Source organism: Colletotrichum tamarilloi, assembly GCF_030869305.1.
Source record: "Colletotrichum tamarilloi strain Tom-12 chromosome Unknown Scaffold_16.1, whole genome shotgun sequence".
NCBI lineage: Eukaryota > Fungi > Ascomycota > Sordariomycetes > Glomerellales > Glomerellaceae > Colletotrichum > Colletotrichum tamarilloi.
In genome coordinates this window covers 336,706-352,133 of record NW_026849399.1, presented here as the reverse complement: position 1 = coordinate 352,133, position 15,428 = coordinate 336,706, and the positions used below count along the sequence as shown (strand labels likewise).

The 15,428-nt window shown below is 53.9% G+C and overlaps 6 protein-coding genes across 6 annotated transcripts; 3 read left to right on the top strand and 3 right to left on the bottom strand.

Moving 5' to 3' along the window:
• Nucleotides 1-932: 932 nt before the first annotated feature.
• Nucleotides 933-1,553, top strand: CTAM01_06044 (uncharacterized protein; the record flags this gene model as incomplete). Its single annotated transcript, XM_060522074.1, has 2 exons — nucleotides 933-1,079; nucleotides 1,245-1,553. The coding sequence occupies 2 exons, from the start codon at nucleotides 933-935 to the stop codon at nucleotides 1,551-1,553; spliced, it is 456 nt and encodes a 151-aa protein (XP_060383264.1).
• Nucleotides 1,554-2,108: 555 nt separating this feature from the next.
• Nucleotides 2,109-2,923, top strand: CTAM01_06043 (uncharacterized protein; the record flags this gene model as incomplete). Its single annotated transcript, XM_060522073.1, has 3 exons — nucleotides 2,109-2,673; nucleotides 2,795-2,823; nucleotides 2,885-2,923. The coding sequence occupies 3 exons, from the start codon at nucleotides 2,109-2,111 to the stop codon at nucleotides 2,921-2,923; spliced, it is 633 nt and encodes a 210-aa protein (XP_060383263.1).
• An 808-nt stretch (nucleotides 2,924-3,731) lies between these two features.
• CTAM01_06042 (PHD-finger domain-containing protein) lies at nucleotides 3,732-6,068 on the bottom strand (the record flags this gene model as incomplete). Its single annotated transcript, XM_060522072.1, has 2 exons — nucleotides 3,732-5,871; nucleotides 6,061-6,068. 2 exons carry the CDS (start codon nucleotides 6,066-6,068, stop codon nucleotides 3,732-3,734), a joined length of 2,148 nt encoding a protein of 715 aa, XP_060383262.1.
• A 971-nt stretch (nucleotides 6,069-7,039) lies between these two features.
• Nucleotides 7,040-7,345, top strand: CTAM01_06041 (uncharacterized protein; the record flags this gene model as incomplete). The annotated part of the gene is made up of 1 exon (XM_060522071.1): nucleotides 7,040-7,345. The coding sequence occupies one exon, from the start codon at nucleotides 7,040-7,042 to the stop codon at nucleotides 7,343-7,345; it is 306 nt and encodes a 101-aa protein (XP_060383261.1).
• Nucleotides 7,346-7,591: 246 nt separating this feature from the next.
• Nucleotides 7,592-7,966, bottom strand: CTAM01_06040 (uncharacterized protein; the record flags this gene model as incomplete). The annotated part of the gene is made up of 1 exon (XM_060522070.1): nucleotides 7,592-7,966. A coding segment is annotated over one exon (375 nt), but the record flags the coding sequence as incomplete, so codon positions are not given.
• Nucleotides 7,967-9,562: 1,596 nt separating this feature from the next.
• CTAM01_06039 (uncharacterized protein) lies at nucleotides 9,563-11,249 on the bottom strand (the record flags this gene model as incomplete). Its single annotated transcript, XM_060522069.1, has 5 exons — nucleotides 9,563-9,610; nucleotides 10,221-10,324; nucleotides 10,479-10,583; nucleotides 10,687-10,967; nucleotides 11,140-11,249. The coding sequence occupies 5 exons, from the start codon at nucleotides 11,247-11,249 to the stop codon at nucleotides 9,563-9,565; spliced, it is 648 nt and encodes a 215-aa protein (XP_060383259.1).
• Nucleotides 11,250-15,428: the final 4,179 nt, after the last annotated feature.

The following is a 15,428-nucleotide window of genomic DNA, read 5'->3' as shown; positions in this document are numbered from 1 at the left end:
TACTGGAAATCCATTGCCGATTGGATACACTCAACCTTTACTTATACAAACATTGGACGGTACACTACCGAGGCCCTGAGTTGGAGAAGGTCCCTCGCAAGAGGCGATTGTTTGCCAATTGGTCATGTTCGTCTCACCACCCCACCGGCTGCAAGTGGGTGAAGATGTGTCGACGCATACCTACAGCTGTGTCTCTTGCCATTTGACAGGTCACGGCGGGATATGTTTTCCGCAGCTTCGACAGCTTAAGAGACGTTCAACATTATGAAAAGCAAGTGTTCACAGTCGCATCAAAGTCTGAGTTGAATGTATGTCAGCGATCCACATCTAGCAGCTCACTCAATGTAAGTCATTACGTAGTGTTCTTCCAACGGCGTATTCGCCAGAACGCGGTTCTGACGTTCTAGATCTACATATCGGTGGAGCCTTCGGCCTAACTATCTATCCGGGTGGCCCAGTCTGCGATGCGTAGCGAGAATGCGAGATCCCGTACGGACGAGTTCATCAAGCAACGTCCTCTTGTACGGCCGAGTTTCGTACCAAAATTCCTTGCCGCGGTTCAGACCGAGGCAAGTGGGGTATTCTGCCCACGGCACACGGCCCACGGTCCACCGCCATTCAAAGGCAATCCTTTGGCTAAAGACGGTAAGACCTAAAGGATGGCGCGCCGGGGCTGCAGAACGACGCCTCGCCGCTTGGGACCCCGCAAGCCGGTACCGATAGACGGGCAGCGTCGAGGATCTGTCGACCCAACGGGACTTACCCACCTCCGGCGGGATGAAGTTTGTTGTGGGGACTTAAAGTCGCCGTCTGTCCCGGAGAGAGCCCCTGATGAAGTTGTAATCCAACATCGCGCGTGTGTATCCTTTTCAGCAAATAATCCACAAAGGCTCCGCGATATCCCCGTTCGTCCGCCGACTCGCTTCGTAAAGATGAAGATTTACTTCCAGACGGTCGATGTCGTGCATTCAGAAGACTGGAGGATGAACCCTTCAGGGCGAGGTACTCGCCGTCTGCAAAGTGAAGCTCGTTCAAGGTCGAAATCAGACTGTGGCGGTTCTTCACCAACGTCATCAAATGTAATTCCTCCCCTATAGACCACATGTGCTCGGTAGTCATATTCCATTACTCATCCCCTGACTCCAAGTTGGAGTCCGTTTTGTGCTCAAGCTCTCATGCTCCTTTCCATCTTCACCGCTTCTATCTCATCATTGCATGATTTAACACCACAAACTTCTTTCTAGGGCCGTGAAGTAACAGACAGTCAAGCCTGGGACCGCGAGGTGCTTGTCCAGGTATCTTCACTACAACAGACAAACTTCCACGCGGTGAAGCTACTACCGCGGCACCGCGACCCATCAGAGTGGCACATCTCGGTGAGATCTAGGGGCAAAGACGGTGAGGATGAGGAGACCATCATCGTGGACGACTCGATGCAGAACAAGTTCAACATCAGGTGCAACGCTCTGGTCTACGATCACGAGCACGAGGACTTGATCTCCATGTTAAACATGTCACCGACGACGGTCGCCTGTATGGTGAAAAGGGGATGATGATAGATGGGGGAGGGGCGTTTTGCAATTACGACATATGGGACACGGTGGGCAGGAAAGCAATAGACCAAAGAGACACATCCTACATTCTTGGTTATAAGAAGGAAGTAAGACAGCTGATTAATGTACAACGAGAAATCGTTCGTTTTCTTCGTTCTACCTGTGGCACTCGCTCATCCGATGGTCACCGGTGCTGGGCTGCATCTTCGATCGGGTTGCTCGAGTCTAACCTCGTGACTAGATATGGTACGTGTGAGCACTTCGTTTCAATCATCGCTTTGTATGAGTATCCTACCTTTTATTATGATTGGCGACCGCCATGATGGTAGAGAACATCCGCAACTCAAACAACGGGATCTGTCCGGCGCGATCTTGGAACTGGCGACTGCCAGATACGGAACGGATGTGACGAAACACCAAAACTCGATAACGGACCTCTGACACATGAAGTATAAGTAAAGCCTCCCTCCAAGCGTTCCCATGACCCCTCACATCATCATGTACTTGCAACCACGTGCTTCTTGATCCCGACCTTGACACGAATAGCAAGCAAATATGATTTCCAGGCCCTTCCACCACCTAACCATCCTCATAGCATCAGCCGGGCCAGTCCTGTCAACCCTCGTGCCCCCAGGCTCCCAACAAGGAACCTACATCGTAACCCTCACCCCAGAAGGCGAAGAACTCCACACCCGAGTCTCCGGTATCCCCGACATCCACGCCGTAGAAGATAAACTCTCCCCATTCTCCCAAGCCACACCACCACTTACACCACACCTCACCCGCCGCGACGCAACATCCTGGCCCTCCGACACGAAACCCCTCTGCTCCGATAGCCCCTGGATCACCACCGCCGCCTTCAACTCCAACCCCAACGGCGCCCGCAACGCCTTTGCAGCGCAGTGCGCCGCCCTCAACGGCAAACGCCTCGGCTACCGCGAGAAAATCTATAGTCACTGGGGCGATGCGGTGGCGTACATGTGTTCGTATGCCGGAAGCGGGGACGTGGGCAACGGGAGGGACGGCGGGAACCCGTGTGTTGTGCAGGAGTGGGTTGATGCCGTCGAGTGGGCTGCCAGGGCTTGCGGGGGCAGGAATGGGGATGGGTATATGGAGTGTGGTGAGTTTCTTCCTCTTCTTCTTTATATTTACCCCCCCCCCCCCCTCCCAGTCTTTGATGTAGAAAATCTTGCAAGGACGTGTAAAGGTGTATGAGCGCGCTGACTTTTGAAATGGTACAGCCTACCTCACAATTCCTGGATGGAAAAAGGTGAGATGAACCTCCAAATGTTTGGACCCTAACGGGATGGCCGGCTGAACTTGTGCTCCAGGCTTACGGATACACGCACATCAATACTTCCTTCTGTTGAGGGTCTCTTCGAGGAAGTTAAGGTTAAGCACTTGCAAGCTTAAAAAGGTAGGAAAGTCGCGGCACGGCAGAAGTCACGTCGGCATAGCACTCTTCTTTCCAATGCAGATTGTTTAAAGCTGTCGCAATTCAACAGGGAAGATTGCATTAGCGTGTTGAAAGGTCCTCTCAGATCGTGCTGTGGAAACTGTAAACCAACCATAATACGAGTTACTCACGCTCTCACTGGTGCCTTGAGAACTTTGGTCAGCTCAGCAACGATAGCATCGCCAGTCTCCTTGGTGTCAGAGCTACCGGCGAGGTCCAGCTAGACCTTTGCTGAGAACTCCGAAGATCAGTACACCCGCCTTCAGCTCGCTTCCTTGGTCACTCTGCATAATTCCAGTCATCTCACGATATCTTCAGCACTCTCTTTTCTTAGCATCCTCTCGTTTGTTATTCATAATTAAGCCGCAAGGTATGTACTCGGAAATTATATATACTCATCAATAATCCAAGATGACCTGATGACGGATTGCCCCGTTTCTCTTTCTAAACCTTTTCTTTTCCTCACGTGCCGTCATCGACTTTTCGGGGCCGGTCATTATCGTTGTGCTCCAAAATGCACTCACGTATTACCTGAATGATTTGCGGGCTAGCGGGCTCGCCCCGGGCGGTCCCAGCGTCGGGCCATTACCCCGGAGTCGACCGCCTCGCATGTTGGGTGTGTTTGAACAGAAGGCACATATGTACACAGATGGAAGTGTCCGCTTGGATATGTTGATACACGACCCATGGAGCCACATTTCGCAGGACTCACTTGTGGAATGTTAGCATTGCTGAATCATCATAGGTGATAGTCGGCCATCTTTACGAGGCAGGCTGGGGACGGCATCATACCATTGGACCATGTACTCTCCCTGTCTATTCGTGCTGTTCCTGCAGACGCATCGAACGTTGTACGTCGCTTTCGTCGGCGAGGGTAGGCTGGCCTCCGTGAAACCCGTCGGTGACATCATACCCCCGAGGTGATCTTGAAAACTGCCCGACGCAAATCGCTGTGATCGTTGACTGCCAGGTGCCTGATGGCCACGCTTTTGGCGGCTCTCAACGAGCTTCCGTAGCTCGCTTGCTGCGTCCCCCCCCTTTCCCTGTGCCTCGTTCATCACGGTCTCCGCCTCGCTCTCAGCCTCGTGCTGCGAAACCGACGCCCCCAAGCTGCTCGAGCTATGTTCACTAACGCTCCTTCGAGACGAATGGAACATGGAAGCCGACGACGGTCGACGGGGATCTGGTAATGCGAACGAAGTATTTCGGCTGGGAATGATGATTGGTTCGTCGTCTGTCGAAGAGTCGTCATCCTCGGATTCCCAGCTCTTCTCCCTGCGCGGCATTTCCCGTGTCACCGGTAGTCTTCGTACCTCCTCAAGTCGCGGCTCATTCATCACCATGGTGGTCTCGGCCCGCGCCCTGCCTCTTGAGTCAATCGTGAACTTCACAGCTGTGCGAGGTCTCGGAGGAGCCGACTCGGGTATCGAAGTCAAGCTCGAGAGGCGAGAGTGCTGCTGTTTCAGGGGCGATATCCTGCCAGACGGGCGGCTCGGTGGCCTACTTGGGCCAGCTACGGGACCATTAGCCACCTGAGGCCTCGGCTGTATGGCTGGAGCGAGCTTAGGCAGTGACGGCTTTGCGAGTCCGCGTCTTCCACGATTTTCACTGGCACTTCGTTGCAGTCCATTGAGCCGCCCATTCATTTTGACCGGGGAATTGATAGAAGCATGACCGGATGGCCTTCCTTGACCCAGCTCCTTGGTACTGAGGGAGCGGCGAATATCGCCGTGCATAGGCGCTCTCGATTGTGATTCTGCAGCCGCTGCAAGGGCAAACTGTGCCGATCCTTGTGTGACGGGGATGTTTGCACCCATGTTTGCAGATAGCGGTCGACCGAATAGGACACCAGGATCGACTCCGCCGGGACTCATAATACCGAAGGGGTCCTCCATGGAGGTTGAGAACGAGTTTGTAACCATGGAGATGTCTGCCGAGCTGGACTGGACATTGTTCATGACAGGTTTGGGAGCCAGGGGCCGTGTCCGTTTGATGGGTTGGGCAGTCTCTTGGCTACCTGACGGCGGCAGGGTAGCAGGCTCTTGAAACATTTGCGAGGCATCAAAGGAAGGCATATGGCGATGTCCCGAAGTTTGAAAGACATTAGGACCAAAGGAGAAGTCGATTTCCATGCCCGACATATCGGCACTCGGATCCCAGAAGCTTGCAGAAGCGTTGGCCGGAGCCGACATGGGATATCCGAACATATCGGTAGCAGTCACAAAGGCCGCCATGTTGGGATGTTGTGGGTTTCCAGAAAAGTCAGGCTGGCCGTAGCCATGGTCATTCTGCATGTTGTCGTCCTGTAGCTTAGGAGCAAGCTTCCGGCCACCCTTGTGGGAAGATGGGGGAGGGGTTGCCGTTTGCCCGTTCAGATCCGCCACGCTCTCCCTGCCTTGTGAACTTTTTACGATGTTGTCTTGTGACGCCTGCTCTGGGCTGGCCGAACCGCCTTCCTGGCTGGAAAAGTCTGCTTGCTCGATCGGGGGCCTGGGAGAAGAGGGCAGTCGTCGAGCTGCGGTGACCGGGGGTAGAGGTAGGTTCGTGTTGGGAGAGAAGTGGTTGGCATGTGTTGCTATCTGAGCAGCGAGGCTCTCGGCGGACAGAGGCCTCTTGAGGCTTGCCGAAGCAGGGAAGGTAGTAGCACCTGTGGCAAAGTCGGGAAAGGACCCCGGAGAGCCTCGAAGGTTACCTGGAGTTGTGTTGAAGACGGAGTATTCCTCTGCAAAGCGAGGCGTCCAACCGCCAGCGTCGTCAAAGTGACCCTGGGACTGCTTGGGAGTTTCGAAAACGGGGCTCGGGAAAACGGCGGAGGTGGGAGTCTGTTTGGGGGTGGGCGGCTGAGCGTTTGGGTTTCCAAAGCTGTTGTCAGAGTTTCTGGTTAGCAAAATGGCGTTTTGATAGATTGTCCGGCCTGCCAATCTTTGCGACCTGGTCGAGAGGCAGAAACAGAAAGACGAACGTGAACGGGGCGGGTTTGGTAGAATTCTTGCCTGGACGCCAGCTGATCCCCACTCATAGCAATTCTACTGTAGTTCACACAACCCTAACTTGAGCATGACATGAACCACCCTAACAAACGGAATTGTGCAAGTCTGAAGATATCGAGGAGTTCAGAGGACAGCCAAAGGAAGACCAGGGGTACAATCGGCGGCTTGGGGGTCGGGGGAAGCGAAGAATGAGTGCTGTCGATTGGTCGGTTGGTGAATGTGAGGTAGGTAGGTAGGTAGATATCAGGCGGGGGCGACGTCAGATGCGTATATCATTGATCATTACAGAAGGTCCAAGACGGCAATTTCATGGGGAGAAAACTGATTACACCGGATGGCGAAGAGCTGGCGTGAGCAAGAGGATTGTATGCGTAAGGTGTCGGAGGAACTCGAGCCTGGGGGAGGTTGGGAGTCGAGGGGAAGTTTGTGAAAAGGGAGGTCCGTGAGGTGCGGCGCGGAAAGCGTATCGGGACTCTCTGTAGAGCAGAGCGGTGGGAGCGTGATTACAGAAGCAGATGAAATATCTAGTCGTCAGAATCGTAACACGGCAGATGCGAAGACTGGTCTGCAGCGAAGGGCGCTTCCTGGTTCAAGCAGAAGGCAGAATCCAGAAGAGGCAGCACAAGAAGGGGGAAGAAGAGAGATGGTGAAGAAGTGCTAAGGAGCGTCCAGGAACCAATCGTTCACTTTGTGGGAGGGAGAGGATAGGTAGAGTGTGCAAAAGACCAACACCTGGGAAACGAAATGGTCAGGTAAGGTACCTAAGAGCAGCAGCAGCCGCAGCCGATGCAGTAATTAATGGCAAGGTACTGCATAACCAGGTGAGGAAAGGTAACCTCAGGACGGCGCACAATTGTGCCTCAATGCTAGGTACTAGGTACGTAGATATTGGCAGTTGGCAGATGGCAGATGGCAAGCCGCAAGCCAAGGTACCTCAAGGCAGGTAGAGATGGCCTGTTCTCTCTCTCTCTCTCTCTCTCTCTCTCTCTCTTTCTCGTTGGAGTTGGCTATTTTTTATTCCTTAATTCATCTCCGTAGGGATGCAGAAATACACAGAGAGGAACAACCTGGGGTGGAAATGCAAGGAAGTACCTCGAGTTAAGGTCGTGGGACGGTACGTATCCCTAGCAGTAAGCATATCTCATTGGGCGAGGCTTGACAAGATAGCGGGATGGGAGCACTGTCCAGGAGAGCACAGCGCACTTAGTGAGACTTCGCTGCTCGCCTACAATTTACCATTAAAACTCAGATGCGAAAGTTACAGGCGCTTCGTCCGACTGACTGCCCATGTTGCTGGGAGCTTCCCGGTGGATAGACTGCTAAGTGCTCTGCTATTTCGTAATTAGATTATAGGGCCAATTAGACAAACGAAACAATCTCTGACTACACGTGCCTAACCCTAGATATTCTGTTTCTTTCTCTCTGGCTTCTCTTCCACAGAAGACAAAGACCAAAGGGAAAGCCACATGTGTTGAGTCCAGTCTGACCAGATCGCCACGACGCCCCCTAACGGCGTTGGCTTCCAGGCTAGAAGCTGACCGATGAGGGGAAACTCGGCCAACGCCATGGAGGAAAAGATAGGCCAACGTGGCTTAACAAGGAGGCCGGAAGGGTGTCCTTGGGCACCTGTGCTGACAGCTGTAGCGTTTGGTGATGGGCAAGTACAGATAGCAGAGGTTGTGACTAAGATACTCTGTAGGCTCTGGTCGCCGAGCCAGAGCGCAACTTGTGCCAACTGAAACAGCCCACGGTACCAACTGCAAAGGGGGCTCTTTACCCTGCCTGCAGTCTCTGTTTTCCTTGGTGACCAGATGTGTCGTTGTCGAGATCCTCTTCTCCTTGGACAGACGCCAGCGCCTATCTAGGGTTTCAACGTGGGCAAACACGGGATGAGGGCGGCACACAAGCTTCGACCGGCGTCGTCGTCCTGGGGAGCCAAGCCAGAGAATACAGCGAACCAACGACCTTCGAGGCCCCGTCTAAAGGGAATGGCGCAATCAGATGGCATGAACGGGCTTGCCAGGCACGGGCACAGTGGTGGGTGGTGTAGTGGTCTGCTGGGGTTCATGTTTGATCCGGGCGGCGGCTAACACAGCTAATGTACTACTGTTAGTGGCTATCGTTCACTGCTGTGTTGCTTCGGCGATGGGAGAGCAGCTCATGTACTCCGTACGGTGTACCTCTCTGTGCACTTTTGCCGACAAGAGATATGCGATGAACCCCCCTCCAGGTCCTCTGTGTGAGTAGGGAGGCTGAAGAAGGGGCCGGTTCAAGGATGTTCCTGCTGAAAATGGGCATGTCTCGGGGATGGGGAGGAGGGAAATGGGAGCAAAGGCATGCAAATCAGCATCCGTCTAACCACATGGGAATTGCCCTGGCCTGATCTTGGCCTGACTTGCCCCCCCGATCTGAGCCCTGTAAGCTATACTCCCTGGTCTTTCCCGTCTCTCACTCGCTCGGTCTCCGAACCTCGATTCATACATTCCTTGAGAATGGTGACAGTCACCACCTACGTCTCAGCTATCTGTAAGGATAGCTTATTAAAGTTGCTTCCGCATTCTTGCTGCTCTGTTCCAAGAGTTGCTGATGGCAGTTGCTGATGCGGTTGCCGAGACAAGTTAGCCGGTTGCTGGTTGCAACGGGGCTCGGCTGTCCATCGAAGCGAAATGTAGAATGCGATGCGAGGAAGGATCGTCTGCAGAGAGCCCATGCAAGGTACTTGACCAAAGCCAGCCATATCTTTCGCGACTGCACCGTAAGGCGGGGGGGCTACACGGCCAGGTACAAACCTTGGCTAGCCAGCGAGGGAGAAGGAGAGGAGGGAATCTCCAGAACAGTCCTCTCCCGTTCGCTCCTGTGGACAGGGAAGCAGGCACAGCTTGCAGAGCGCCATGCCGATCTGGGCTGTAGTCTCGCTGTAGTCTTACTGCAGGTGTATGGCGGGCAGGCGATGATAGGATGAGCGACATCTGTCAAAAAACGAGCCAACAAGTCTGCAAACTGCAGTAGAAACCGATATGACAGCTGCCAAATACCATTCAATAATGCCCATCCACACAGCGGCGAGTCTGAACCTTGTTGCTCGATGCAGTCATGACGAAATAATTTCGAATGCAGAAAGTCTCTGCAGCCTTGTGAGCAAGACAATTTTCCCCTCCTTCTCTCTCTCACCGAGCCAATCTTTCTTACAATGTTATGCACATCACGTCAGTCTACCACCAAACCATTTCCACGGATACATCCCCCCAGAGATAACCTAGCAACCAGCACTGGTCGAAGTCTCGGAACTTGTGTTTGGCAGGTCATCAGAAACTCCTGGGGCCCCGGCATGTAAGCGGCAAGACTGGTGAGTCAACGCGGCGCTGCGCTACTGAAAACTAGTACTCGTATATCCTCCTGCAAGCCTGCATCAGCACCAGACTACAGGATGTCATCTGTGCGCTGAACGAGAAAAAGGTGCTCCTCTGGAACTCGATCACGTTGCCGTATCACCAATTATCCGCCCATCGTCTCACCTACGAAACTTTGGCGAGCCGTGAACCGTCACGATGATGATGCCCACACTATTCCCCGACCTGCGCCGTTCCCTCCGCGCTCCGGTTAGAGCCCCACTGTTTCGGGGCCGGACCTCAGCTCGCTTCAGTTACGCCTCGCCAGGGGCGGGGCAGGGAGGTTTTTGGTTCTCTTTGCACGCCTGAAACCTCGCTGGGCAAACCTCAAATCTTTCTCATCTTTCAAACTCCCCAGATCGATCGGTTGGATAGACAACGCGAGCAAAACCGGGCAGCTTTCCGTCCGATATCCGATGGAGCGATTGAGCTTCGGACCTACGAGCCTCTTTTAGACGTTCCCGCTCCTGCTTCCCCTCGTCCGTCGTCCAGAGTTTCAGACGGTTTGGAACTTGCAAGATGTAGTGCGCATCTGCCGAACGGACCCGGGTCAAGAGGATAGACGGGTTGAGACACTTTCTTTTTGGTGGCTCAATCATCGACATCCAGTAGCGATCTCGTCTCCATCTCAACTCCGAACTATCTGTTCGGTAGCTGAACTCTCTTACGTTTGGGTCCTTTCTATGATGAGTTGATGGCTCTTCTGCCAACTCAGTAGATGACCAAAGACAACCGCCGCCATCGCGGAACAAGTATGTGCTACTGGGCGGCTACATTTTAGCCCCTTAAGAGTACCCTAACTGGATGGCAATCCGCAACAAACATCACACACCCGACGCTTGAAGTCGGTGACCTCTCTTGTCCACTCTGTTTCGGCCGCCCTCTCCCAGATGCCAACTTCCAGACACGCAGCCCGGCGGTCCATATTCAGTTGACCTAGAAATGTGTCAACGTGTTTGAGAAAGCACGACGTAGAATTTACACGAGATTGCTTGCTTCACAATCGTAACGGTCGCGGCTGCAGAACTGCAGCGTCTCAGGGTTGCTGTTGCCAAGATCACGTTGAGGAATCCTGCTACACGTTTCTCACCTAGTTTCGCCTCGGTCGGCAAATCGTTCCACGCAAGCGCGCAGTCTTGCCTCGTACCCTCTCCCCCAAAAGGCTCATCGATGGAGGGGTAGACGCAGATACGGCCTAGCAATGATCCGGTGCGGCAAAATGAAGCTCCTCACAATTGAATGCGACTTCGCAAGCAAAACTCGCCTCGTCTAACCCAAGCCAATGCTGGTTTTTGTACGAGCGGCAAGGGCTGAATTGGTAATAACGTATTGTGCTTCTTTTTCCTCGAAAATCGTTCCTGTCTCTGGTTGCCCAAGGCCGTCACGAAGATGCCTCTCCTCTTGAGCTGAGGGACAAACTTCCGAGCGATATTGCCGTGGTCTTGCCTCCCACTGCGCCATGGCAACAGAGTTCATTATTTTTTTGTTGATGCAAGGCTCGAACGTGGCCGAAGTTGCCAATGTCTGGTCGAGCGAAAGCTTTGCCTGGGTCGTGGCCAGCTGTTGTGCTTTCTGGGCCCTTCGCGGAAGTCAGAACAGCTGTCATCTGCATCTTGGGATATCTACAAGTTCGTCCTCCTGGGCTCGGCGTTGCGCGGCGTCCTCATGGCCAGACTCGACACTATTCCGCGCTGAATAGATTCGGTCTGACAATCGACCTTTGCGGCCATCCCAACAGCGCGATGTGGGACCTCTTCGCGGCCTTGTCGTCCTCGCGATACGGCGATACATTATCACCGAGCATGACAGTGTAAGCGTCGGAGAGATGCATGTCCTCGACACAGTCGAAAGGATCTTGCATTTTGGACCACTCCGCGCTGAATAGATTCGGTCTGATGGCCCACGTCAACTCGGCCCAGCCAGGAGTTTCAATAACAAGTAGACCTTCTCATCGGCCATACTATCGCGACGGAAGCGTATCTTAGCCGACACGAGCGTCAGGACGCAGAGTTGAGGTTAAACAGGCCTGCATTGTCAGCGATCATTCATCTTCTGTGAACGTGAGGGGTCTTGCATAAATCACGAACTGTGCACTCAATGCGTGATCAATCTCTTGAATCCTACTAACAATCAGTCTTGAGACGCTCAGAATGACCGACTGCATCGAGATCATGATCGGATGTTGGGGCATCACGACATCGTAGAAACTCATGATAGGAATCTAAAGTGAGTCAAACACTGGCAAAACGTTTGAGCAAAAAGTAGAGCCTCAGCGCAACAAGGCATGTATGCGATATTGGGGCTTCATCGACAACGCGAAGGAGAGTAATCAAGAGAATAAACAAAAACGTAAGAAAAGCGCGGCATCTTCTCAGCAGAGTTCAAACAGCCTCCCTAGCGATGAACTCAAATCGCAAATCAAGGTTATATCAGAGTTCAGGGGAGGACCAGCTTAGACCGTGACATGAGGAAATATTCGTAAGCAAACGATTGGATGAGATGACTTCCCGGCAGCAATTGTGACCGTGTTCCTGGATGCTACGGAGAAGGAAGTGGCTGGGGACTGAGTTGGTTGAGAAGGGTGTCGTGCTGATAGACGATTGGCTCGTGGTCTCTGCAAGCTGCAAGGGGTTTTAAGTGCTTGCAGTTGAACGTAATTGGTTGGGTCTGGCTTCTTTCGAGCCAACGCCGAACGTCTATGTTCACATTACAACTCCCAGAGCCCATCACTAGCTCCGAGGTAGTCTCCCCCTGCTTGAATCCTCGGCCATCGTGCGATGCGAGAGTTGCAGCGTCGCTAGAGACCTCGCAAGCTGGTAGCTGGAGAAGCTTCACTGGGTCTACCTAGGAAGCAGGGGAGGGAATGGATGCAGGAAGCACGACATCGACGTCAAGGCCAAAACCGCCTCGTGAATCGTCAATGACCCCAGCATGTAGCTTGTCCCCCTTTTTGCCCTTCTTCCCGGCAACATCCCACCGTTCCTCTCCCTTCCCCTCCCGCAGCCGACACTGCGTGCAGAAAAGAGAATCCGGATACGACCTCGGACTACGGTAGTTACCTGCCTACCCTCACCGGGCCCGGGACTTTACCACAAACTTGGAACCTCGTCCGGCCGACGGCGGCCAACGGTTGAACGTACGGATACAACTCTCTCCACTTCTTCCTTAAACCCCCCAGTACTCTGCGTCACTTTTTCCCCTTTCTGCAGCTTTTGCCGTGTGTCCCATATGGTAAATATGGATACTCTCGTAGGGCAAGAAAAGAATAAGCACGATCGCCCGCCAATCACTCACCCCCGCCAGCGCCCGGAAAATAGATGGGAAAAGCCTGTGCGCGGCGCGCGCTGCCCCTCCTCAGAGTCCTCCCCCCTGGTACAGCCCACAGGATATATAAACAATGGCGGGGTCTCCCGGTCGAGATGCATGAATTCCGGGAGATTACGCACATACGCATGCAGCCCTCTCAGGAACACTTCTTTGCGTTCTCTGGTTCCTATTCCTCCTTTTTTCGGGAGGGGGTCCAGTGAAGGTGGTTCTTGGGTTTTTTTTTCTGCTCCTTTTCCCATCGCACTCGTCACGAACCAACAGAATTCCTTGGTTGATCTTCTGCCCTTTGCCTAAATGGATCTTCTTCCGGGATGTAAAGACTCTTTCTCTGGGATGCTCCGCCGAACCGAAACAACCGCAAATGGTCCATAGAACGAGTGAGAACCCGAAGACATGTCAGGGACCCGGGGGAGAGATCACACTAGCCGCAGAAGAAAAGAAGGAAGTTCTTGCTAGAGACCGAGGTTCCTGGAAGATCCCTGAGAACACGGACTGTCAAACCCGGGGTCTCTCCGGGCGACAGAGTAGGAGAAGAAGGCAGGCAGAGGTTGCAAAGGTAAAGGAAAAGCTGGAGCGGCCGTTCTCCGATATCCGAAGACCAAAGATCAGTGGCCCCCGGTTGTCCGTCGAATCGGCCAGCCATGATTCACGGCGCCCATCCATTCAACATACGTCGAGTCGTGTGTCTATCACATCTCCGCGCGGGTTTTCCGTCCAAACTATGCAATGTTCTGTCACAGTAGCCGCCGTCACCTCAAGTGCGGTGCCAGAGCGTTTGTGTAAGAGACGAAACGTCGTTTCTGTTTCCCTTCCAGCACTGTAACGGGCATAACAGAACATATCTCTTCCCCATGGCCATCACACAAACACCCGTACCACAAGCCCAAAACATCCATAGGTTGCTCGCTCTGCTGGTGTCTATCCCCCTGCCAGCTGAACCACCTTCCAAAGTCCCAAGCCCATAGCAAAAAGGAAGGTCCAAAGCATCCACCCGCAGTCATACTTCATGCCCTCTGGCCCCCTTCCATGGCGGACAGGTAATCGAAGCGAAGTGCCCCTCCCGGCTTCCCCCTCCGGAGGGAAGAGCATCATCCACATCCACCTCCACCGGACACGCCGGGTTTCCGTTTGGGAGGCTCCCCTTGTAGTTCAGCTTTGCGCCTAACACCACATCGTAGTATAGTCTGGTTCCGGTTCCTGGTCTGATCTTCTTCCTCCCCCCTGCCCCCAACCCGGAAACCCCTGGCATCTTTCGTCCACTGTAGCATGGTCCCTCGACGATGACAAGCACTTGCCGTATCTGCCCATGTACATAATAAGTGCGTGGGCGAGTAAATGTGTGTGTGTGTGGTATCCGTAGCCTACACATACCCGCTTTCTTTGACCACGTACCCAAACTCCCCTGCAATACCACCACCACCACCACCCCGGTAAACCCACGAGCATTGAGGCTTCTTCTCGCGGTTCTCCCAAGCCCCCAGAAGGCTATGACTCCTCACTCCAGAATCCAGACAGTGAAGGGAAAGGGAGATCAAGTAGTGCAGAACCCAACAAAGAGCCAAGAAAACGTCGTCGTCCTACGGAATACCACCCATCGTCCGTCTCTCCCCCACCACACCAGTCTCGATCGGCAGTTGACCGCGTTCCTGGACCAGGCACTGGAGGAGAAGACGCACGCAGGGTACGGGATATGTAGGTACGGGAAGCATGCGCAGTATGTACAGATATCCACACGGAAGCACACACTCACAAAACGCGGCACCAACTGCCCACGCCTTGCCCAACCCCAAGACCGCAGCACATTCACCCATCCTTGGCTCTGGCCCAGGCCCATCTTCTGCAAAGTGCCAACTGTCCGGCTATGTGTGAATAAACGACCTGCCCCTCTTAGGACTCCACCGATCTTCGACCCATCGGCATCGGGGGTCGGGGGGCCGGGGGGGTCCCTCACGACTTACACTCACCCCTGCCTTGTCCCCGGATCCCGCGCAGCGTCAAAGTCGAATCACCTCCCGCCGGCCTTCTCCTCCTTTCCCTCGTCTGCTGCTCATCGTCCTTCCCCCTTTGGGCAATGCCACGTCCTCAAGTCCCCCTCCATCCCAGCTCGACAAGTCTACAAGTCTATACTACGCATGCCCAAGAAAACCCCCTGAACCCATCCCGCGCGCCGTTTTCCACTCCCCTGACTGACTCCCCATGTCCCCTATCTTGTCTTCCATGTGTTTCTGCGGCACATCTTTCTCGGTCTTCCCACGAGCCCCGTCCATCCACCATCGCGATTCCAACGGTCGGGATATGGCTTTGATAGCGGTTGGTGCTAGTGGGCGTTGAGTTCTTGACTAAGAGGGGGCGGCGCAAGGCACGAGGAAGCGGGGGTCGAGGAGTCATGGCATGGCAGTTCGACACGAGAGACAGAGATGCTCGGGTCCTACGTGACTCCCGAGTCTTTTGACGGAACAGATCAGGAACCCCTTCCTCCTCTGTCCCCTCCAACTGCCGGCGAAAGACCGTGAGACCGGCCGTCCATCTCGTCTGTAGTTTTCCCCGTTCCTCTCGGGAGATGCAGTAGAGCCCGGAAATCGCACAACCATGTCACTCTTACTCAAGATCCGTGATACGCAGTCTGAAGATATTTGTGAGATGCTGTATCACCAAGTTCACTAATAGTCAAAGACCTCATTCTGAAATGACCGTGTATTCCTCATTGTGCGCA